General features: G+C 37.6%; 1 protein-coding gene, 1 long non-coding RNA gene, 2 other non-coding genes and 1 pseudogene across 4 annotated transcripts in view; 2 read left to right on the top strand and 3 right to left on the bottom strand.

Annotated features, from left to right (window-relative positions):
* Positions 1–21,640, top strand: part of LOC140710458 (uncharacterized) — a 79,540-nt gene extending 57,900 nt beyond the window's left edge. The window contains exons 2-4 of the long non-coding RNA XR_012091479.1: positions 20,399–20,508; positions 21,150–21,436; positions 21,534–21,640. This is a non-coding gene — a long non-coding RNA (uncharacterized lncRNA). The remainder of the gene's footprint in view (positions 1–20,398; positions 20,509–21,149; positions 21,437–21,533) is intronic.
* On the bottom strand, positions 536–21,637 carry TERB2 (telomere repeat binding bouquet formation protein 2). Its single transcript, XM_008016771.3, has 7 exons — positions 21,542–21,637; positions 21,347–21,428; positions 19,857–19,996; positions 17,909–17,970; positions 13,877–13,962; positions 5,862–5,950; positions 536–1,317 (listed from the first exon to the last, which is right to left on the bottom strand). The coding sequence occupies exons 1-7, from the start codon at positions 21,603–21,605 to the stop codon at positions 1,175–1,177; spliced, it is 666 nt and encodes a 221-aa protein (XP_008014962.3). The 5' UTR covers positions 21,606–21,637; the 3' UTR covers positions 536–1,174.
* On the bottom strand, positions 6,150–6,253 carry LOC119628145 (U6 spliceosomal RNA). The gene has a single exon (XR_005244459.1). It is a non-coding gene; the product is annotated as a U6 spliceosomal RNA (small nuclear RNA).
* On the top strand, positions 8,677–10,115 carry LOC103245709 (5-azacytidine-induced protein 2-like; annotated as a pseudogene).
* On the bottom strand, positions 16,856–16,959 carry LOC119628274 (U6 spliceosomal RNA). Its single transcript, XR_005244563.1, has one exon. It is a non-coding gene; the product is annotated as a U6 spliceosomal RNA (small nuclear RNA).
* Positions 21,641–23,188: the final 1,548 nt, after the last annotated feature.

Here is a 23,188-nt window from a genome sequence, read left to right as displayed (position 1 = left end):
AGGGGAGGAAATTTTTTCCTGAAAGCCTGCTAATCACACAAAGAACAAAGGCTCTATGCTGGGCCTTGCTTTCTTATCAGTGCAGCTGCAGTTTGGTTTTTTCCCAGGTTGCTCTATTTATGCCTGTAGCTGTGATTTTTTCAGGCTGTTTCTCCGAGGACTAGCCTTAGTGGTCTGCCTAACTGATTTTTCCTTTTCTTTTCTCTCACTATTTCAGCTTATTTAAAAGACAAGCATGTTGGCTTGTTTCTGGGTCTGCTTTGTGGATCTGCAGTCCTATTATACCTGGCACAGAAGCTACAGCATATGCTCTTTGGGAGAGTAGGGAAGCATTTGCCTAGAAAATCAAGAGTGTTGTGTTCCAATTCTGTTTTGGCCCCCAGTTAGTCCCCCTAAGTAAGACATCTTCTCAAGATCCTTATTTCCTCATTAAAAACAATAAGTGAACTGGACTTGTTCTTTAAGGTCCTTTCTAGAACTGTGATTCTAAGGTGACTTGCAGGTTCATCTAACAAGACATAACACTCATAGTCTGTTTATGTTAAGTCACTTTTCAAATATTTATTATGAGAAACCATCCAACATGAAATATGAATTATTAAAATATTTTTCTCCATATGTTTCAAGTCAGAAACAGTAATTCTGAACTCAGCTAGCATCCTGATTTTTTAAATCAAAATAAGATGACCAGAATCATAAAAATTAGCATTCACAGTATTCAATCTAGAAAAAATATAATTAATAGAATGTTAAAGCCAAAAGAGCATTTGACAGACAGAAAGAGAAAGAGGAGAGAGAAGGGGAGGAGAAAAAGAGAGAGGGAAAAGAGAAAGAGAGAAATAGAAAGAGAGAGAGAGGAGGAGGAGGAGGATTGAGAAATGGAGAGTTTGAGATTGAGACTTCTCATGAAATATATTTTAATGACAATTACTCCTTAACAACTGTGCACTGAGAATATTTGAACATATTGTTATAAGCTAGGGAAAAAAAAGTCCAGCCCAAATGTGAAAACACAGAACCAAAATGATTCTGAATTTCCTAAAGACATATTTTGAGAAACAGAAAAATTCTTTCCCACTTCTCTATCCCCCAGTACCAAAAGGGAGCATTTTACGTTATGCACATCTCGATAATATTTTATAGAAAATAAATGCCAAGATATTTACAATTTAATTTAATATTTCTTCTTCAATTTGTTTTTTATAGCAGACATATTAATTTCATTTTGAACATGATATGCCAAATACCCTGAGCTTCCAGGAATGAAGTCATGTAGCTCCCCAAGGAATTTCTTCATGGCATCAATTGATATATAACCTACAAAATAAAATAAAAAATATATAGAGATATATACTTGAAACCCTCTCATACTATTTGCTTTTCAGTGTCTTTGATTTATTAGAGTTAAGACGTCTAAAGAATGTTTTTAGAAAAGAGGTAAAAAGAAGAAATAATACCAGTGAGAAGATGTTCCATGAAACCTTATAACTATCAGGGAACACCTCCTCTTCCCCTTCCCACAACTTTCTGCCACCTTTTAAGAGATTAAAAGGTAGATTAAAGCCGCTTTGACTATTGAGATTGTGATGTCTAGGTTGGGGCTAGAACATAAAAGTACTTAGACCAAAATAACTGGGAAGTGTATCTAGCTTAGAGGGTAATCACTTAGAACTATCCATCCAACCAGCTACTAACAGTGCAAAGAGTTCATCTTCCCTGTTTCAGCAGGTAACACTTTCCTGCACTGCTAACACTGGAATAGGATTAAAAAAATAATGAAAAATCGATATTACTGCTCAGTCAACAAAGATAATGGATAAGAGTAATTTTGATGTCAATTAGTTATTCAAAATAGATATGAGTCATATAAAAAAACACTGCCTAGAATGGAGACGGTTTAAGGACTCTATCACTAAGCAATATTAATTTGATATCAATTGCTTACTATTTAAATGATTACATTTTATGTGTAACACAAATGTTTGTGGCTTTTACTAAAATTGAAATCTAATTTAAAAGTAAATATTGTGTGAAAAAATTCTGGTAGAGCTCAAGGATGACTGAATTTAGAACACTGTACCATCAAGATCAACAGGATATCCATGCATACTGTTTAATCATTTCTAATAAAAAATAATAAATTCACAGTTAATAAATTAACTATGAATCTAAGCATATAAAATTGACTAGTATCTTTAAAGATATTTTAATCATGGTCATTTACTTTAGGAGCTCTTCAAGCACTATTACTATATGAGTTCATAATCTTTGCCTAATGGCTATGTATCTGTGTAAAATAAACTAGTGCAGAAAAATATTAGTGTTTAGTTAATTGCACACATACACTGTGTGAAACCTCTGAAGATGTGTGAGGATAGGAATTTAAAAATTACTACATTAGTAAAAAAATATTCCTGTAAGTATAAGAAGGATAGGATATTTATAGCATCAGAAATAGATTATTGTAATTTTTGAATAGGTAAGGACTTTAGGATGAAGTGGACAGAAACCTAATTTAAACTAATTTAAACAAAAGGGGAGTTTACTGGAAGGACATTGCCATATCATCCGAGCTGTGAGGAAGGCAGGCATATTGCTAGGACTCAGAGTTAATTAGAACCAGCTACGATCGCTCTCAACCAGTCTGAAGTTTTTAGGGGGTTTTTTTTCCTGGTCTGTGTGTGTGTGTGTGTGTGTGTGTGTGTGTGTGTGTGTGTGTTTTGACAGGGTCTTATTTTGTTGCCCATGCTGGAGTGCAGTGGCACTATCACACCTCACTGCAACCTTGGTCTCAAATTTTTCTCTATGTGTTAGCCTCATTTTCCTTTTTGGAAGCAAGTTGGCTTTCTTTTCATGGTAGAAAATATGGCCAATGACAGCTCCTAAGTTTTACATCTTAGACTTTTGATCCCCTAAATGAGAATGACTTGATTTGCTATGTTCCATATCTAAAAATCCAGAAGATCTGCCATTAGCCCAGTTCAAATCAGGCATTCACTCTCAAAGCAAATGTTGAGGGTGGGGAGTAAGCTCATGTTTAAAAAAATGTCTGTTCCTGTGTTATTCAGATAAACTGGGAGGGAGAAGGAGAAGGGAATTCCTAAGAAAGGCACTCCTGGTGGACAGTCCCACATGCATCTGTGATAGCCAGCCACTCAGTGGTCCCCACTGATCCCCACCTCCTGATATTCACAGTCCACTACCATTTTGTACTTGGTTTGATCTGTATAACCAATGGCATATGACAGAAGTGATGCTATGTCACTTCTGAGAGTCAGATGTAAAAAAGACTAAGGCTTTTGTCTTGGACATGCTCTTTCTTATTCTTGGATTTTTTACGCTGAGGGAAGCAAACTACCTACCATGTTGTGGATAGTCTTTACGGAGAGGCCCATTTAGTGAGGAGCTGAAGCCCTTAGCCAAAATCCAGCAAGGACCCAACACCTGCCAATAACCACTTGAGTGAATTTTGAAGTGGATTTTCCAGTCCCAGTTGTATGTTGGAATGACTGCACTCTAGCTGACAACTTGACTGCAACCTTACAAAAGGCTATGAGACAGAAGTACCCAGCTAAGATACTCCTGGATTTCTGACCTTAGAAACTGAAATAATAAATGTTCACTGGGCCAGGGGCAGTGGCTCATGCCTGGAATCCCAGCACTTTGGGAGGCCAAGGCAGGAGGATTGCTTGAGCCAGGAGTTCGAGACCAGCCTGGGCAACCCAGTGAGACCTCATCTCTATAATAAATAAATAAATAAATAAATAAATAAATAAATATTCATTGTTTTAAGCTGCTAAGTTTCGGAGCACTTTGATTTACATCAATAAATAACTAATATAGCATCTATTATAGATTTCCAAACTTTTAATTATCAGAACCTTTTGATTTGAAAATTGTTGCCAGCAAAGTATTTACAATTATTAGTAATTGCTTTCTTACTCTTATTAATCACATATGTAACTGTCAATCAGAACTTCTTATCATGGGTGATAACAAGTGATATTAGTCTGAGAGAATTTAATTCCAGTCAAAAGCTGAAAATAAAACAAAAAATCTTTTGATGTTTCAGGGGATATTTGGCAATGTCTAGGGACATTTTTGGTTGTCACAACTGGGGGAGAGATTTGTGCTGCTATTGGTATCTAGTGGGCAGAGGCCAAGGTAAATATTCTATAATGCACAGGACTGACACTCTCCTACCCTCGCCCAAACAAAGAATTATCTGGCCTAAAATGCCAGTAGCACCAAAAGTGAGAAACCCTGTTCTAGGCTATTGCCCCAACTTGTATTTTCTATAAATAAAGACCACAATTAATTCTATTTTCGGAAATTTAATAGTCAATGAGTTGAACCCAACCCATTCCGAGGAAGAGATAGTCAAGTTTTAGTCTCAAAAATTGATACCACAGCCTAAATTAGAACTCTTAGTCACTAAGTGTTTAATTAACACAAGCTGATTTTTTCCAACAAGAAGTTATTCCTTCCTGTGCAAGCAGATGGGCATGATAAAAAAGAGAAGTACTTGTCATTTCACATCAAAATTAAAAACAAATAAATTACCTCTAAAAATGAAGATTTCTTTCAAGAAATTGCTATTATTTAATGCAGAAATACAAAAAAGCAAATTTATCCAATTGAGCAAATAAAAACATTAAAAATTTTTACTTTAGTTCTACCAATAAAATTCACAATAGAGTATTACCACAGATTGAAATTATACTTTTAAAATTGTAATTTTAAAATAGTTTTAAAAAATTTGTTTTTGTGTTACACTGTTATGTCTTTTTGAACAATCAGACTGTTTCTTTATCCAGCAATAATACATAAAGCAGCACTATCACATGTCCAAATGTAGGTATATGTCCTTATCTATGGCTGATTTTAATATTTATCATTGTTCTTTTAAATATATTAATAAATGTTTGGTAAGTCCAAATGAACAGGGATAGTAATATGGCAAGACATCTAGGATCTAGGAAACTGGACTAGCTGCAAGAGGCAGTTTTAACATTGCTAAATAAAGAGAAAATGATGAATACACAAATTATTTTTTAAATAAGTGTTCAAAAACCCATACTTTAAAAATTGCTCTTTTAAAAACAATTTTTTAAAAAATCTTTATTTTTAAAATTGTTATCAATGACTCCACTGAATACTACTCAGATCAAAGTATCTAAATATCCATCTCACTCAACACAATTCAAACCCCAATGGCCACTTTTCAGTTGGTCCCCTTGGTTCTACCCTCTCAATGTCAGCTGTGGTTAGTTGTCTTCTCTTTATGTAGGACACTAGCATAGGAAACCCAAATATGGAGTCCACGGACACCTAGGTAATCCATGTATAGGCTTCTGGGCATCTGTGAGCCTTTTACAGTTATATGTAAAGTTTGTGTGTTATGTTTTTTGTTTGGTTTTTAAAAGACTTATATATTTGATATTGAATGGAATGGCAATATGTGTGTTATGTTTGTATGTGTGTATGCTAAGGAAAGGGGCCTGTGTTTCATCAGATTCTCAAAAGAAACTATGATTGGGGCTGTTCATATAATTTATCTTCCAAACTAGGACACTTGAGAATTAAAAACTAATGCCAGAACAACAGCATAAACCACATGTAAATAGGGACATGCGGTCACCCTACCTTGATACCATTGTTTTAGCACAGAAAATATAAAAGCATATTCCTGGGTCAATTCTGCAGGTAATTTACTCAGTATGTAAAGGATGTCTCCTCCATTACCATGCTTAATAGAGAAGGCTCTACTTTCTAGGCATTTGAAATACAACAGCTTTATTCAACACAATATTCCCTTTTCTTCCCTACCTGAGTTTACTGTAAATTTTATTTTAAACTACCTGTTACCATGTTGTTAACTGGGTAATTCTGTAGAGGGAAGTACATCTGCTTTTCTACAACTGGAGTTCTTATAAAATGCTTTTCTGGGCTGTAAAATAAAACATATACAAAGTCACATATATATATTATATATGTCTATATGTATTACATTTATATTAAAATATATTTATAAATACTTATAATAAATATTTACATTTACTATAGTATATTACACCACATATGTATATATTTGGATTTGTTTTACAAGTGAGAACTCATTCCAGGCAATATATATAGTGATTTTTTAAAAATACATAAAATGCTTCACAAATATGCATGTCATCCTTGTGCAGGGGCCATGCTAACCTCTGAATAGTTCCAGTTTTGGTATATGTGCTGTCAAAGTGAGCACATATATAGTAATTTCATTGCCCTTTGATCAGACTTCAGTCTTAATGGGGGAAAATGTTAATTATGAACTTCTTTTGTGCTTTTAAGTAATATAAAACCCCATATAGATATTCTGGTGTTCTTGGCCACTTTACGAAATAAGTATTTGAGTCTATAGAGTCCTGGGTCTTTTTCTCAATACCCCTGAAAGTACACTAATGCAATACTATACATTCAGACAAAATACACATATACATATGTAATATTAAATCTGCCAAAAGAAAAGCATAGTAGATTCTATTTTAAATGATCACAACATATTTGTTAGTGTTCAAATAATTGGGCCTCTATTAACTAGTACTTCCACAGTTTACTATAACAAATAAAAACTGATGTCTAGGCCCGGCTCAGTAGCTCATGCCTGTAAATCCAGCACTTTGGGAGGCTGAGGCAGGTGGATCACCTAAGGTCAGGAGTTCAAGACCAGCCTGGCCAACATGGTAAAACCCCATCTCTACTATAAATACAAATCAGCTGGGTGTGGTGACATGCACCTGTAATCCCAGCTATTCGGAAGGTTGAGGCAGGAGAATCGCTTGAACCCAGGAGGCAGAGGTTGCAGTGAGCCAAGATTGTGCCACTGCACTCCAGCTTGGGCAACAGAGTAAGACTAAATCTCAAAAAAAAAGAAAAAAATTGATGTTCTAATTATACAATTATAAAATCTAAAAAAAAAATTATATTCTAATTTTTAAAAGCTAAAAGGTGGCCAGGAACAGTGGTTCACACCTGTAATCCTGGCATTTTGGGAGACAGAGGTGGGTGGATCACTTAAGGTCAGGAATTTGAGACCACCCTGGCCAACATGGTGAAACCCTGTCTCTACTAAAAATACAAAAATCAGCCAGGTGTGGTGGTGGGCACCTGTAATCCCAGTTACTTGGGAGGCTGAGGCAAGAGAATTACTTGAACCTGGGAGGTGGAGGTTGCAGTAAGCCGAGATGGCGCCACTGAACTCCAGCCTAGATGACAGAACGAGACTCTGTCTCAAAAAAAAAAAGCTAAAACGATCTCAACTAAAAGATCCTATTTTCATTCATGTCTTTTTGAACAGTCACTATTTAAAAGTGACAATGTTTACTATACTTAGACCACATATAACTAATAATATAATTGTATAAAAAGAATAACCTCAATAATTAAAAATTGGAGTCATCCTTAAATTTATTATTTTCCTAAAACTCTAGAAGTACACTGAGTAATAGCAAAGGCTTTATTTTCCATTTTTAAGGCTGGGTGCGGTGGCTCACGCCTGTAATGCCAGCACTTTGGGAGGCCGAGGGAGGTGGATCACCTGTGGTCAGGAGTTCCCGACCAGTCTGGCCAACATGGTGAAACCCTGTCTCTACTAAAAATACAAAAAATTAGCCGGGCATGGTGGCGCACACCTGTAATCCCAGCTCCTCAGGAGGCTGAAGCAGGAGAATCACTTGAACCTGGGAGGCAGTGGTTGCTGTGAGCCGAGATTGCGCCATTGCACTACAGCCTGGGCAACAAGAGCGAAACTCCGTCTCAAAAAAAAAAAAACAAAAAAACTTCCATTTCATTTAAACTCTCCCAAAAGAAACTACTCATTAGGATGAAATCCTACAAATAAAGCAAAATTGTGTTCCCAGAAAAGTCAGGGACCACCCATTATTTAATTCTGGCCAAACAATAACAGAAAAAGGGAAAAGAGGTTGGGGGGGGCATTTGAAAAGGAAGACATATTGTGAAAGAAGGAATACTTTCATTACTTTATAAGTCTCACCTTGTCGCCCAGGCTGGAGTGCAGTGGTACGGTCTCGACTTACTTCATGCTCAGGCCTCCCGGGTTCACGCCATTCTCCTGCCTCAGCCTCCCGAGTAGCTGGGACTACAGGCATCTGCCACCACGCTTGGCTAATTTTTTCTATTTCTAATAGAGACGGGGTTTCATTGTGTTAGCCAGGATGGTCTCGATATCCTGACCTTGTGATCCGCCTGCCTCAGCCTCCCACAGTGCTGGGATTACAGGCGTGAGCCACCGCGCCCGGCCAGAATACTTTCATTATTAACAAATGATATGACTATGCACCCTGAAGAGCCAAGAGAATCGATTAAAATATCCTTAGAATCTTAAGGAATTCCAAATGGGTAGATATAAGACCAATACCCTCAATTCAATAACTCAGAGTGGCTGCTTTCGCTGGTAAAGTGGAGGTATCTTCAAGGAAATCAGAACCCGCGGTGATCCCTGGCAACTCGATCTGTTTGGGGCTGTTTCTAAACATTAGGGAACGGAAACTCGGTGGTGGCCCTAAGTAGCCTGGTTTCGGGCTCTCATGGATGCACTCATAGAAGGTGATACCTGTACGCTACCTTGTGAAAAAATCCCAGCAACTCCAGTTTCAACATATTGAGGAGATGCTTCTGTTGCTTCCCATTTTGCCCATATGAAGACATCAAAAAAGGACTTAAGGATTCAAGAGAAGTCTTATGTTAAAAAAAGAATTAGATTTTTGGAAGAAAAGCTTACAGGAGCTCAATCAGATGGAGAAACAAGTTTTGTGGAATAGCAACAAGTAAATAAGGCCTATTATGTATATTGAAACATTTGCATTGATAGAGATAATTTAGAAAGCCAATCAGATAAAATGAGTGAACACAAGTCTGAATCTTTAAAATTACTGAATGAACAGATGCAATCTAAAGAAGTAGAACTCTAGCTAAGGACAAAGGTGGAAACTCAGCTGGTGACGAGGAATTTCAATCTACCTTCATCAAACTGGGAGGTGGAAAAGTTAAGCTGTGACCTGAAGATCCATGGTTTGGAACAAGAGTTGATGAGGAAAGAATGTAATGATCTCAAAATAGAACCACTCAAAAACCAAACAAACCTATCTGTATCAGGAAGACAATCTAAAGAGCAGAGATCTCTGAAGAGTAAGAACTTGAAGTGATAATACGCAGAATGCATACTGGCAACTGAGGAGATAAATGTCTAATTTATATCTGGTGACTCAAGTGCTAGCTGAACTATTAAGAAAACTGAAAACCCCAACTTCAATCAAGACAGCCTGCACCTCAGTAGGATGCATTGAAGACCCTTGCAAAGATGGCACAAAACTGCACATGATTAATTTTACTGCAACATGTACAAGACATCCCCTTCTCTCACCAAATGGCAAAGCTCTTTGCTATACTACATCTTCCCCTTTACCAGGAGATATAAAGGTTTTATCGGAGAAAGCAGTCCTCCAACCACGGACAGATAATGAGAGAGCCATTCCTAATGAGGGCACACACTCTTATGGCAGAAATTCTCTGGAAGATTATTTTGAGTATTCCCAATCCCTCCTGACACTAGTGAGACAGCATTTAGGGAAATTAAAAGTAAAATTTTGGCCGGGCGCGGTGGCTCATGCCTGTAATCCCAGCACTTTGGGAGGACAAGGCGGGCGGATCACGAGGTCAGGAAGTCGGACCATCCTGGTTAACACGGTGAAACCCTGTCTCTATTAAATATACCAAAAAAATCAGCCGCGCGTGGTGGTGGGCGCCTGTAGTCCCAGCTACTCGGGAGGCTGTGCCAGGAGAATGGTGTGAACCCAGGAGGCGGAGCTTGCAGTGGGCCGAGACCACGCCACTGCACTCCAGCCTGGGTGACAGAACGAGACTCCGTCTCAAAGAAAAAAAAAAAAAAAAAAAAGTAAAACTTTGCCTTTTAACCAATATGCCACCACTGCATTACTTGGATCAACATAATCAAAATTTCCTTTATAAGACTTAACTCTGAAGAGATTTATCATTTCATCACAAGGACACTATCTCTCAGTGGTTCTCTCAAGAAATTATTTAACAAACTAAACGTAGATATTGATTAAAATTTTGGAGAGTCCTTTAGTACATGCATTTGAACGTACTGTATGATATTATGTAGTTTATTTCTAGTATGAAAGAATACCCTCCAGCTCCATATTCTAAGAAACAGTTATATGCTACTATTTTTTTTTTTTTTTTTTTTTTTTTTTTTTTTTTTTTTTTTGGTACATAGCTTCACTGTTTCACTTTGGTTGAAGCACAGTAGAATGACCACAGATTGCTCACTGCAAACCTCAACTCCTAGGCTTAAGCAATCCTCCTGCCCCAGCCTCCCAAGTAGCTAGGACTACAGGAGTATACCACTACACCCAGTTAATTTTTTTTTTTTATCTTTTGTAGAGACTGGGTCTCTCTCTGTTGCTCAGACTGGTCTTGAACTCCTGGCCTCAAGCTGTCCTCATGCCTCAGCCTTCCAAAGTGCTGGGATTACAGGTGTGAGCCACCATGCCTGACCTGCTACTATACTAATTAATAAATACCTTGGGCCCAGAAGTTCAAGACCAGCCTCAGCAACATAGTGAGATGCCATCTTGACAAGAAAAAAAATTAATTAGGCTGGGCAAGTTGGCACACATGTAATCCTAGCACTTTGAGAGGCCTAGGAGGGTGGACTGCTTGATGCCAGGTGTTTAAGACCAGCCTGGCCAACATGGCAGAAACACATTTCTATTAAAAATACCAAAAACAACTGGCTATGCATGGTGGTACATACCTGTAGTCCCAGCTACTCAGGAGACTGAGGCATGAAAATTGCTTGAACCCAGAAGGTGGAGGTTGAGAGGTTACAGTGAGCCAAGATTATGCCACTGTACTCCAGCCTGGGTGACAAAATGAGACCCTGTCTCAAAACAAATTTTTTTTTTTTTTTTTAAATTAGCCAGGTGTGGTGGCACACATCTGCGGTCCTAGCTACTCAGGAGGCTGAGGTGGGAGGATGGCTTGAGCCCGGGAGTTCCAGATTGCAGTGAGCTATGATCATGCCATCTCACTGCAGCTTGGGTGACACAGCAAGATCTTGACTCACATGCAGACACACACACACACACACACACACACACAATTAAGTAAATAAATAAATAAATATAAGGTGTTTAAGAAAGAAAAAAACTCCTCTTTATACCGTAATTTCCACATCTGAGAATTTACATGAAGAAAACTATCAAAAAAGTAGAGTAAGATTTATTTTTAAAAAGATGTTCATGGAGGTGTCATAAAAGTAACAAATTGTAGGCCAGGTGTGGTGGCTCATGCCTGTAATTCTAGTAGCATTTTGGGAGGCTGAGGAAGGAGGATCTCTCACCAGGGAGGTTGAGGTTGCAGTGAATTGAAATGACACCACTGCATTCCAGCCCTGGGGGTCAGAAAAAGCTTTTGTCTCAAAAATAAGTAAATAAATAAATAAATGTGTTAAACAAACAAAATGAAATGCCATATGCTGCCATTTCACATCATAATATCAAATAAGATTTTTCGACTAGGCCTGGTTTATGCCTGTAATCCCAGCACTTTGGGAGGCTGAAGCAGGTGGATCACTTGAGGCCAGGAATTTGAGACCAGCCTGGGCAACATGCCGAAACCTCATCTCTACTAAAAACACAAACAATTAGCTGGTGTGGCGGGGTGGCATGTGCCTGTAGTCCCAGCTGCTCAGGAGGCCGAGGCACAAGAATTGCTTGAACCCAGGAGACAGAGGTTGCAGTGAGCCAAGATCACACCACTGCACTCCAGCCTGCACTCTAGACTCCAGAGGAAGATTCTGTCTCAATTAAAAACAAAAAATGAAGGTTATTACTGGGAGAGGATTTGGGAGAAATTAGGATTTTATACTAATTCTGTACTGCCTGATTTTTTGTACATCAAGTTTGTATGATGTAAAAAAAAATCAATGTCCCTAGTAGTATGCTAACAAATGCTCCAGCAGGAAACTGAGGGTATATTTTATCTATGTTCACACTGCACCCTCTGCTGTTTCCACAAAGAAAAGGCTCGAAGTAGACACCTACCCAGGGTTTATTCATATTCTTTGTCTATTTTTGTTGTTTTTGGATTGGACGTATTTTTCCCAGATTTGTAATACCTGTTTGTATACTAAGGAAATTAGCCTTTATGGGAGAAAAACTTGAAAAATTATATAAATTACATCATTACTTTTTATTTTGAAGACTAATAACTACTGTTTGATCATTTTTATTACAGTAGCTAAATACCAGACTGCAGGGTACCCCAGTCCCATCCTTCCCTCCCCCGATTCTACTCCTGGCTTCCTTTCCGTGTCCTGACCAAAAATCACAGAGTGCTTTGACTGCTCTGCGAGATAGCCCAGTGCAGGGTTCTCCCAGCGGGCTTGAACTCAAACCAGGACCTTAAACATTTCCAGGGACTGATAAAAGTATCTAGGTTGCTGCTCAAAACACTGAAAGAAACTGGCCTCAGCCCTGAGCCAGATTCCTTAAACCCTCATACAAACTCCATACCCAGAACCCCTCACTGTGGATATACCTAGGTAGAACACCCCTTTTATCTTGTCCATTGTAAGGATTGGTGCAGTAATCTGCAAGTTCCCTCAATAAATGCTTTAGACTGATTACTCTACTTAGTGGTTCTTTCTTTAGAATCCCAACTGACCACAACTTGGGACAGTCTGGGGCACTCCCTTGTGGGGACTCCCCTGCCTCCACTTTTAGGTTGACTCCGGCCACAGGTTTGGAGGATAAAACATACACTTCTGAAGAATCAATGTTCCCTATGAATATTTGAAAAACAACTGAATTGGAAACCATGGAACTAGAACTAGATCATATATAAGCCTGCAATGAGAAGGCCTCTCATAAATTGGTCCTAATATAATGGCAAGGCCATGTTTGTTTGTCTTTTTAAATTAATTTCTTGTTTTTCTTTGAGACAGAGTATTGTTCTGTCTCCCAGGCTAGAGTGCAGTGGCGTGATCACGGCTTACTCCTGGGCTCAAGTGATCCTCCCACCTCAGCCTCCAAATAGCTGGGACTACAGGTATGTGCCACTATGCCCAGCTAGTATTTTAAATTTTTTATAGATGGGGGTATCCGTATGCTGCCCATACTGGTCTCAAATTCCTGGGCTCAAGCGGTCATCCGGCTTCAGCCTCCCTAAGTGCTGAGATTATAAGCATGAGCCACAACACCCAGTCTAAATTTAATTTCTTAAACCAAAGTAATATATTACAAGCAATTTGGAAAGAAGAGGGGAAATCACTCACCAGTTTTCATCCTAATAAAATTACTGCTAATATGTAGTGTATTTCCTTCCAAGTAAAAAATGTATTTTAAGATTCTTTTGTAGTTCATAAGCATGATGATTGGGTTTTCACACACAGAAACATATAATTTTAAAATAATTTATTAACTGTTATCATACATAAAGTCCTTGTTTCCTTTCTGCAGAGACAGTATAGTGTATCATACTATGAGATAGAACAGTATGCTACATAGTAAATACGTAGTATAGTATTTAATTACTGACACTTAAATGAATGGGCTCTGACTCACTTCAAATCCTGCTTCTCCCCTACTTAATAAAAGTTTGTAAGACTTTGGCGAAATTGCTTATCTTTCTAATCATAGATCTCTTTTTTTTGTATAATGGGAATGATTATAATGCTATCAGTCTCATAGGAAAACTGAAAATTAAATGAGATAAGCACACAATCAGTGCTCACAGATGTCTACATTGAATTGCGTATCAGTGAAGTTTATGAATTCAGTACCTTTCGGATAATTCTTTTTTGTGCTCTGTTGCTAGTTCACCGTTTTCCCTAAGGATCTTTATTTCATTTGGTGTTACTTCATCATGCTGTGGATAGAAAAATAAATCACAGTTTAAAAAAATCATCATACTAATGATTCAATCAGTAATGTTTCTAAAAAGGAAAAATAAACTGGCAATATATATATATCAAAAGCCATAAAATATTTACACATTTAAGTCCACTCAATCTAGCTTGGTGGAGAAAATTTATAAAATTTTGTCCACACACATATAATTATACTATATATTTTTAGAGACACATAAAGAAGACGAGAATTTTAAATATACCAGCTGTGATTATGTCAGATAAGCAAAACTTTGACTGATTTTATTCTCCTTTCAATTATTGAAATTTCCTCTAATGTGGTTATATTACTTTTTAGTCACAAAAATAAGGAAACAAAAAAACTTGCTACTAATTTAAACTTTCTTAAAATCCTTGACTTAAGGATTCCTGGGCTTCCTGTGAGCTACAAATCAAAACTGTAAAATAAGCTGAACAAATTATATTTCTCCTTCAAAAGGACAGTGAAGTATTTAGCTGTAAAGATATAAAATAACTCAATGTATGTTAAGCTTTTCCTAAATATTTTGTGAAAGCAACTTAGATACTGGTGTCTATCACATAATCTTTTTTATATACCATTAAGAAGTTTCTTTTCTTTTCTTTTTCTTTCTTTTTTTTTTTTTTTTTTTTTGAGACAAAGTCTTGCTCTGTCACCCAGGCTGGAGTGCAGTGGCATGATCTCTGCTCACTGCAACCTCCACTTCCCGAGTTCAAGCAATTCTCCTGCCTCGGCCTCCCAAGTAGTTGGGATTACAGGCACCAGCCACCACATCTGGCTAATTTTTTGTATTTTTAGTAAAGACGGGGTTTTGCCATGTTGCCCAGGCTGGTTTCGAACTACCAAGCTCAGGCAATTAGCCTGCCTCATCCTCCCAAAGTGCTGGGATTACAGGTGTGAGCCACCGCGCCCAGACACTATTAAGAAGTTTCTATATTTAAATAAAAACTTAAATCCACTCCAAACAATAATAATGATAATGCTCCCCAGATTTACCCTTGTTATTGCCATTCGATGAATACCTTCCACTTATATGTACTATGGTTACATGATTATAATTGGCTAATACTCATACCAACCAATATTGTGAAAGAATTGACAAACTTTTTTATCATGTAGTAATATAACTTCTAGAGTCAACATCCATACAAGTATGTTCTAGTAATTTTTTAGTAGAAAAAACATTGGATTGGGTTAGAGCTGAGAAAATTTAGCTCCACTTTGCTAATATCTGCCAACGTGTACTAAAACAGGTCATTATATTTTCTTTCCCTTAGTTTTCTCATGTATAAAGCTAAATGATGAAATTAGTGATCTGTAAACTCTAAAGTTTTGGTAGAGTCAATAATTACCATCAAATAATAACCATTGCATTACTGCTCACATTCCTGGAAACACTGTGAAAAGTCAAAGATTAGATATTCAGTCCTTAGTACAACATACTGTTACCTCCTAGAGAAAAAAGCTGAAAGAACTATTATTTTCAGATGATGATGCCCTGGGAAGAAAAAGCAAATTAATGACAGAAATATAAAATATATGTTGATAGCCTGATTTTGGACATACTGTAAGGTTTTTCTATATGATGTGGCTGTGGGTTTAAAGTTTAAACAAAATAAAAAATAAAAGTGAAAGATTTTCTCCCTAACTCTTTATTGTGAAAAATTTCAAACTTACCAAAAGGTTAAATAATAGTACAATAGGCCAGGCGCAGTGGCTTATGCCTGTAATCTCAGCACTTTGGGAGGCCAAGGCGGGAGGATCACGAGGCCAGGAGATTGAGACCATCCTGGCCAACATGGTTAAACCCTGTCTCTACTAAAAATACAAAAATTAGCTGGGTGTGGTGGCGGGTTCCTGTAATCCCAGCTTCTCGGGAGGCTGCAGCACGATAATTGCTTGAACCTAGGAGGTGGAGGTTGCAGTGAGCTGAGATCCCACCACCACACTCCAGCCTGGTGGCAGAACAAGACTCCGTTTCAAAAACAAAACAAAACAAAAAAGAATAGTACAATAAATACCATATATCTTTCACCTAGATTCACAAAGTGTTAACATTTCCGACACCTTGAGTGCCTCCTCTCTCTTTTTATTTTTGTGGAACCACTTGAAAACATTTGCAGATATGACATTTCCACTCTCTAATACCTGGCATGTGTTTTCTAAAAATATACATTGTTTTATCTTTACAATGCCACTATCACGCTTAAGAAAATAAAATGTAACACGGTATCACCTATTATACAGTTCATTGTTACATTTTCCCAATTGCTCTCCAAATGTCTTTTATTCCTCTATTTTATGTCTCTTAATCTACTATGGTCCTATTGCCTTTTTTTGTATTTGATGACATTAACTGATGTTAGAGTCCAGGTCAGTTAATTGTCTTGTGGTATGGTCCATATTCTGGATTTGTCTGAATGTTAACTCATAATTAAATTCGGGTGAAGTGTTTTGAACAAGAATACTACACAGAAAATACTGTGTATTTATTATATCATATCGGACTGAACATACTGAAAGGTTTCTCCAATATTGGTGATGCTAAGTTTGCTAAGTTAAAGTGGTGCCGGCCAGATCTCTCCATTGTAAAGGTACACTGTTTAACTTTGGAACTAATAACCAATCTGTGGGTGATAATTTGAGATCATGGGTTTAGAATCCATTAATGACCTTATCTAAATCAATTATTATACTGAGTGTTTTAAAAATGGTGATTTTCGATTTTATCTTTCTTTCTATATTTACTAGCTGCTAGTTTATAAAGGAAAATTTTCCTTATCCCACCCTTTTCTTCCTTATTTTCTTCCTTCTTTCATTTCTTCCTTCTGTCCTTCCTTTTTTTCCTTATGTCTGCTTTTGGAGTATCATATATATATATGGAATGCTTCACGAATTTGCGTGTTATCCTTGCGCAGGGGCCATGCTAATCTCTGTATTGTTCCAATTGTAGTATGTGTGCCGCTGAAGCAAGCACATGGATTCTTTTTACCTAACACATTATAATCCATTATTGTCATTATTCGTTTTAAAGCTCAATTGTTCCCAAATTTGGCTATTACTGAAAGATTTTGAAGTAAGTCAAAAGCATGAGTAAATCTGAGGCAGGATGGCAAAAGCTACAAAACAGCTATTTTTCCAGTATTGTACACATTTTTTTTTCTTTTTATGGTTAATCAGGCAGCCTCCGAACCAGAATAGGTTCAGACAGACTCTTGTACACATTTATTGAGAGGTGTTATCCAAAACATCGAACAAACAGCAGCACATCACAGAAATTAACCAATCAGAATCTACACTGGCAGTAAAGAACTGGTAAATACTATGTACCGATTATTCTCTTCTTATTACTAACAGAAGCAAATTTTCAAGTTTCTTATGGGAATAATTTTATTTATACAAAATAATCTCAACTTTACTAATGTACTACTATAAAACAAAGTTGAATCAAATAATATTCAATAACAGCATGCCGTTTAAATTTCTTAATCTGGGCCAGACACAGTGGCCCACGCCTGTAATCCCAGCACTTTGGGAGGCCAAGGTGAGAGGATCACTTGAGGCCTGGAGTTCGAGATTAGACTGGCCAACATGGTGAAACCCCGTCTCTACTAAAAATACAAAAATTAGCCGGGCACCGTGGCACATGCCTGTAATACCAGCTACTTGGGAGGCTGAGGCAAGAGAATCGCTTGAACCCGGAAGGCAAAGGTTGCAGTGAGCCGAGATCGCGTTGTTACACTCCAGCCTGGGAGACAGAGTGAGACTCCATCTCGAAATAAATAAATAAATAAATAAATAAATAAATAAATAAATAAATCTGACTCACTGGTGCTAACATGTCACAAGTAAACATTTTAAGATAACTTCGCTTTCAGAAAATGTGAAACTGTCGATTCTAAACAAGTACCTTAATTTACTCTTACCTTTTCTATCAGAAAATGTTGGTCTTGTTCCCAAATAAAACTACCAATTTTTCTTCTTATTTCTGTGATGAGAAAAACAAATCCAATACTTTTTTTTTTAAACCTTCCGAATTTTGCTTAAAGTCTGAAATTTCTAGGCCAGTGTTATTCTATTTTCAACAAAATCACATAACACACTTGTTAAAATGCAGATTCCTATTGAATCAGATCTTTAAGGAGGAGCTCTGGAATTTGCTTTTCTAAGAAACTCTCCAGATGATTCTAATACGCTTTACTAATCATTGTTGTAGACTTTTCCTGCTAGAATATATCTACATCTATATTTGTATCTCTATATACATTAGATGTGTGTGTGTGTGTGTGTGTATATATATATAATTGAGGTATGTTCATCCACTCTTCTTTTATATCTATATTTGTATCTACATATACATTAGATATATATCAGTATCTATATCTGTATCATTAGCTATACATTAGATGTATATATGTATACATATATAGATATACATCTGCATATATAGATATATCTATATATAATAATGCATATGTATCTATATAATGCATTAGATATATTAGATGTATATCTAATGTCTATATAACTATGGATATTGATACAGACACAGATATATAGATATAGATATAAAAGAAGGGTGGATGAACAATATGTCTAGATAACATGGTAGTACAGGAATTCTACAATGGTCCACATGTCAAAGGACAATGTCATCATCCAAACTCAATGATCTCAAAAGTTTTCGCAGTAGCCAAAAGGACAAAATAGGTGGTATTACTCTAGACTTTTGCTGTCCAGTATGGCAGCCACTAGCTACATGTAGGTACTGAGCACTGGAAATGTGTGGTTAATCCAAAATGAGAGGTGCTGTGAGTATAAAATAAATACAGGATTTTGAAGACTTAGTATCAAAAAAAGAATGTAGGGTATCTCAATTTTTATAGATTATATATTGAAATGATAATATTTTAGATGTATTAGGTTAAATAAAATACATTCCTAAAATTAATTATACTCAGTTAATTATGTAATTAAGTTTTTTAGAGAAGGGGGTCTCACTATGTTGCCTAGGCTGGAATGCAGTGGCTATTCACAGGGGTGATCCTGGTGCACTGCAGCCTCAAATTCGGGGGCTCAAGGGATCCTCCCACCTCAGCCTCTAGAGTAACTGGGATTACAGGTGCATGCCACCTTACCCAGCTATTTTTTATTCTTATTAATGTGGCTACTAGAAAATGTAAAATTCATATGTGGCTCACATTTGCATCTCACGGTTCTACTAGACAATAGGCAGATTAAAAAAGGTATGCTTTTAATTTTTAAAAAGAAGCACGTTTTCATTTAAAACAGATTTTTGAAAATTTAAATACATGTTAATATATGATGCCAAACTCAAAGGCAGAATAGGAGTGATAATCTAAAATCATGTAAGTAAATAGGAGTGATAAATTAAATCACAGCCATTCTACAATAGAAGCTCCTTGAAGGTGGGTATTCACTGATTGGCACAAGTAGTTTTTAAAATCAATTCCCCTATCCAGTCATTAATCTATTTGTGTAACCACTTAGAACAATTTAGTGTTATAAGTAGGTTTCACCAGGACATTGACTATGGAAGGAACCAAATCTCTGGGGTTTCTAATGGCTCTTTTATAGAAATAATTTTTAAGTTATTTGTTTTCTTTTCTTTTTAATACTCTCCTCACTGGGAATATGTACTCAGCTTCAATCTGTCTTTTTGGAGATGAACACATATCTATTGGATAGGCAAGCTACATATCAAGAATTGGGTAATAATACTTATGTTAAATAGATACAAAATTTAAAAATATGTGACTGAGAACAAAATAAGTACAGTGGAATTTGGCTGTTTCACAGAGATTAGCCGGATTTGACTGTCTGACAGGGATTGGCTGAATGATCTTTGCTAACCTTTATGCAGGCAAGCAGGAGGAAGAATGAAATGACCCAAAGCCACCGAGGTTTTTATTTCGGCATTAGCTACTGCAGAGAGATAGTAGGCATGAAAAACTGTAGCATTATCTTCTATGTAATCAAGGCTCTGATATATTCTAGGAGAAAGAAAGGAAATATTTTAGGTTATGAAACAAGAATGTATTCAACCTTTCAAAAGAATAAATAAATAACTGGAAGTAGGGAGACGACTACATTGATGCATACATCTATGTGTCCTTTTCTGGCAAGGAAGGAAAAACATATGGCAAAAGATACTACTTTCTGGGGGCCTATATCTGGCACATCTCAGCTTTACAGGGTTGGTTAATGACCATATGAATTAGAAAACTTGATCTAAAACGGTCGTGTTTACTAGGCATCAACAGTGGATTGAGCTAGCAGCCTATGGGTCTTATCCATTGTCATTGCTGTAAATAGGGATCAATTAATCCTGAGGTGAGGAGCGCTCATGCAGTCAGAAAAACCTTCACATATAGAAAGCAACATCTTTTCTACAGGTGGAGATAAGAAGAGCATTACAAGAAAAAGGCATGCGTGAAGGCACAATAATGGCAGTTCGGGTTGACTGGGCTACGGAAGGCGTGAGAAAAACTGGGAAATAAACAAGGTAGGCACAGACACGATCTAAATCTGTAGGAAATCGGTGGGTGGAGGGGGGAGTGGGGAAAGGAGGATGTGGTAGGGCCCTGATCTGATGTCTGGTTTGTAAACAAAATCTGCAGCCCTGCGAAGGGGGATCTCAGGGAACAGATTCGAGGCACAGTAACAGCTTAGGAAGTTATTTTGATAGTCCCGTCCAAAAGGGAATTAAGGTGCTACTAAGTTAGTGGCAGTGAGGATGAAGAACAATTACAGGGATCTAATTCGTGGTATTCGGCCACTGACTGTTTCATGGCATAGGGTTGTTATTCAAAATTTTGGAGAATACAGGCCCTGGCGCAGGTATGAAGGGATATAAGATTTGATTTAGACATTGAATATCAGGGGCCTTCAAGGCACCACACGCAGGTGTAGAAGAGGCAGCTGGAAACACACACTTGGAATTCAGGAAGAGGCCTGAGGACCAGGGAGAAGCCTGTGACACTGCAGCAGACAGGAAAGGTGGTTGTCTATTTCTTTCCCTCAAATCTAGGATCGAAAACTTGCCCTTTTCCAGCCTCACCCTATCGTCAATATTATTTATTTATTTTTTATTTTATTTTATTATCTTATTTAATTTTTGCGATGGAATCTTGCTCTGTCACCCAGGCTGGAGTGCGATCTTGGCTCACTGCAACCTCTGCCTCCCGAGTTCACGTAATTCTCCTGCTTCAGACTCCCGAGCAGTTGGGATTATAGGTGTCCGGCACGGCGCCCCGCCTCATCAGTATTAGTGGACTGCAACTTCCTTCCCTAACTCCCGGCTCATCCTAACATAAGTGGCGCTGCCAGGTGGCCCTCAGTACCTCAGCGTGTCTGGGTGCGAGGCATCACAGCTGAACAAGAAGTCGGCGGCTCGCGGGTCACTGATCGTCCCCCCTTCAGCCACTGTGGAGGTAAGAGCACGGGGTGAACCTATCAAGCACCCTGGACCCAAAGCATCAGAGAGAGGAGGATGCTCCCCGTACCACCTAACCCGCTGCTTCCACTCAGCTTCCTACCCCAGAATTGCCTCAGATCCCGGCTAACGCTGCGGCAAAACCAACCGCGCTGCCCTTGAAACATGGCGTCGCCAAGCCTGCGCGGACGTGAGAGAGGAGGCCCCAGAGCTGAGATCCCTGATTGGTTCCAGGTCCAACGCCAAGCTCAATGATTGGTTCCCAGGAGAAATGGCAGGGAAAGGCCTGAGGCCCTCAGGTGAGGGACAGTCTCTGATTGCTTATCCGGATCACTTAGGGGCCTCTCAGCCTTGCCCTGATAAGAGGAGGAGAGCGACTCGAGTTGGTGAGGGATTTTTGTTGTTTGGTTGACTTTGTTTTAAATTTTGAGGTGGCGAGTGTTAACCCTAAATATTAACAAAGTTACCATGCTGTGTATGTACAGGCATAGGGCAGAGTCTGCAGCATCAAGTATTATTTTTGAAGCAAAATTCATTTCATCATTTCATCTATAAACGTTTCACTTTGAATCTGTTAAAAGTGAGGACTTAAAAAACACACACACAACCGCGACACCATCATCACACTTAAAAGATAGTTCTTTAATATAGTCAAATATCACCAGTGTTCAAATTTCTGTTTTACTCAAACTTGTTTTCCTTTTACAGTTTTCGGCCTCTTACAATAGTTGTGATAAGTAGTTGTTTTTCTAGTATTGTATTCCTTTAAACTAAACATTAAAAAATTGTTTATATAAAGTTGTCCATAAAATCTTTTACTATCTTTTAAAATATCTGTGAGAGCTCTAGTCATGGTTCTTTTTTTTTCTTTTTGTTTTTCTTGTTTTTAAATTTTTCCTCCTACTTTAGTCACCTCTCTGACAATCTTTTTTCATTTCTGATTCTGGTTATTTGTACCTTCCCTTTTTTTATTTCCTAGTCTCATTAGAATTTTGTCAATTGTATTAGCCTTTTCAAAGAACATACTTCTGGTTTTATTGATATTCTCTTTATATATTTCTTTTGTATATCATTAATTTTAGCTTTTTATAATTTCCTTCCATTTTTCTTTGTTTAAAATTGCTGTTCTTAGGCTGGGCACAGTGGCTCATGCCTGTAATCCCAGCACTTTGGGAGGCTGAGGTGGGTGGATCACCTGAGGTCAGGAGTTCGAGACCAGCCTGGCCAACATGGTGAAACCCTGTCTCTACTAAAAATACAAAAAATAGCTATCTGTGGTGGTGCATGCCTGTAATCCCAGCTACTAGGGAGGCTGAGGCAGGAGAATTGCTTAAGCCCAGGAGGCAGAGGTCGCAGTGAGCTGAGATCACACCACTGCACTCCAGCCTGGGTGACAGAGCAACACTCCATCTCAAAAAAAAAAAATTGCTGTTCTTTTTCTAATTTCTTGAACTGGATGATTGTATTTCATCCTTTATTTTTCTAATATGTGCATATAAAGCTGTAAATTTCCTTTGAAATCTGTGCCACATGTTTTTGAGATGTCTTTTTATTATTGGTCAATTCAAAGTATTTTCAGATTTCCCGTATGAGTGTTATGACTAGTGGATTATGCAAAATGTTTTTAAATCTCCAAGTACATATGATTTTCTAGTTATCTAGTTGTTATTGATTTCTGGAGTTTGAGACTAGCCTGGCAACATGGTGAAATGCTGTCTCTACTAAAAATATAAAAATTATTTGAGTGTGG

This window comes from Chlorocebus sabaeus, chromosome 26, assembly GCF_047675955.1.
Source record: "Chlorocebus sabaeus isolate Y175 chromosome 26, mChlSab1.0.hap1, whole genome shotgun sequence".
NCBI classification, from domain to species: Eukaryota; Metazoa; Chordata; class Mammalia; order Primates; family Cercopithecidae; genus Chlorocebus; species Chlorocebus sabaeus.
This window is presented reverse-complemented; position numbering and strand designations above follow the sequence as displayed.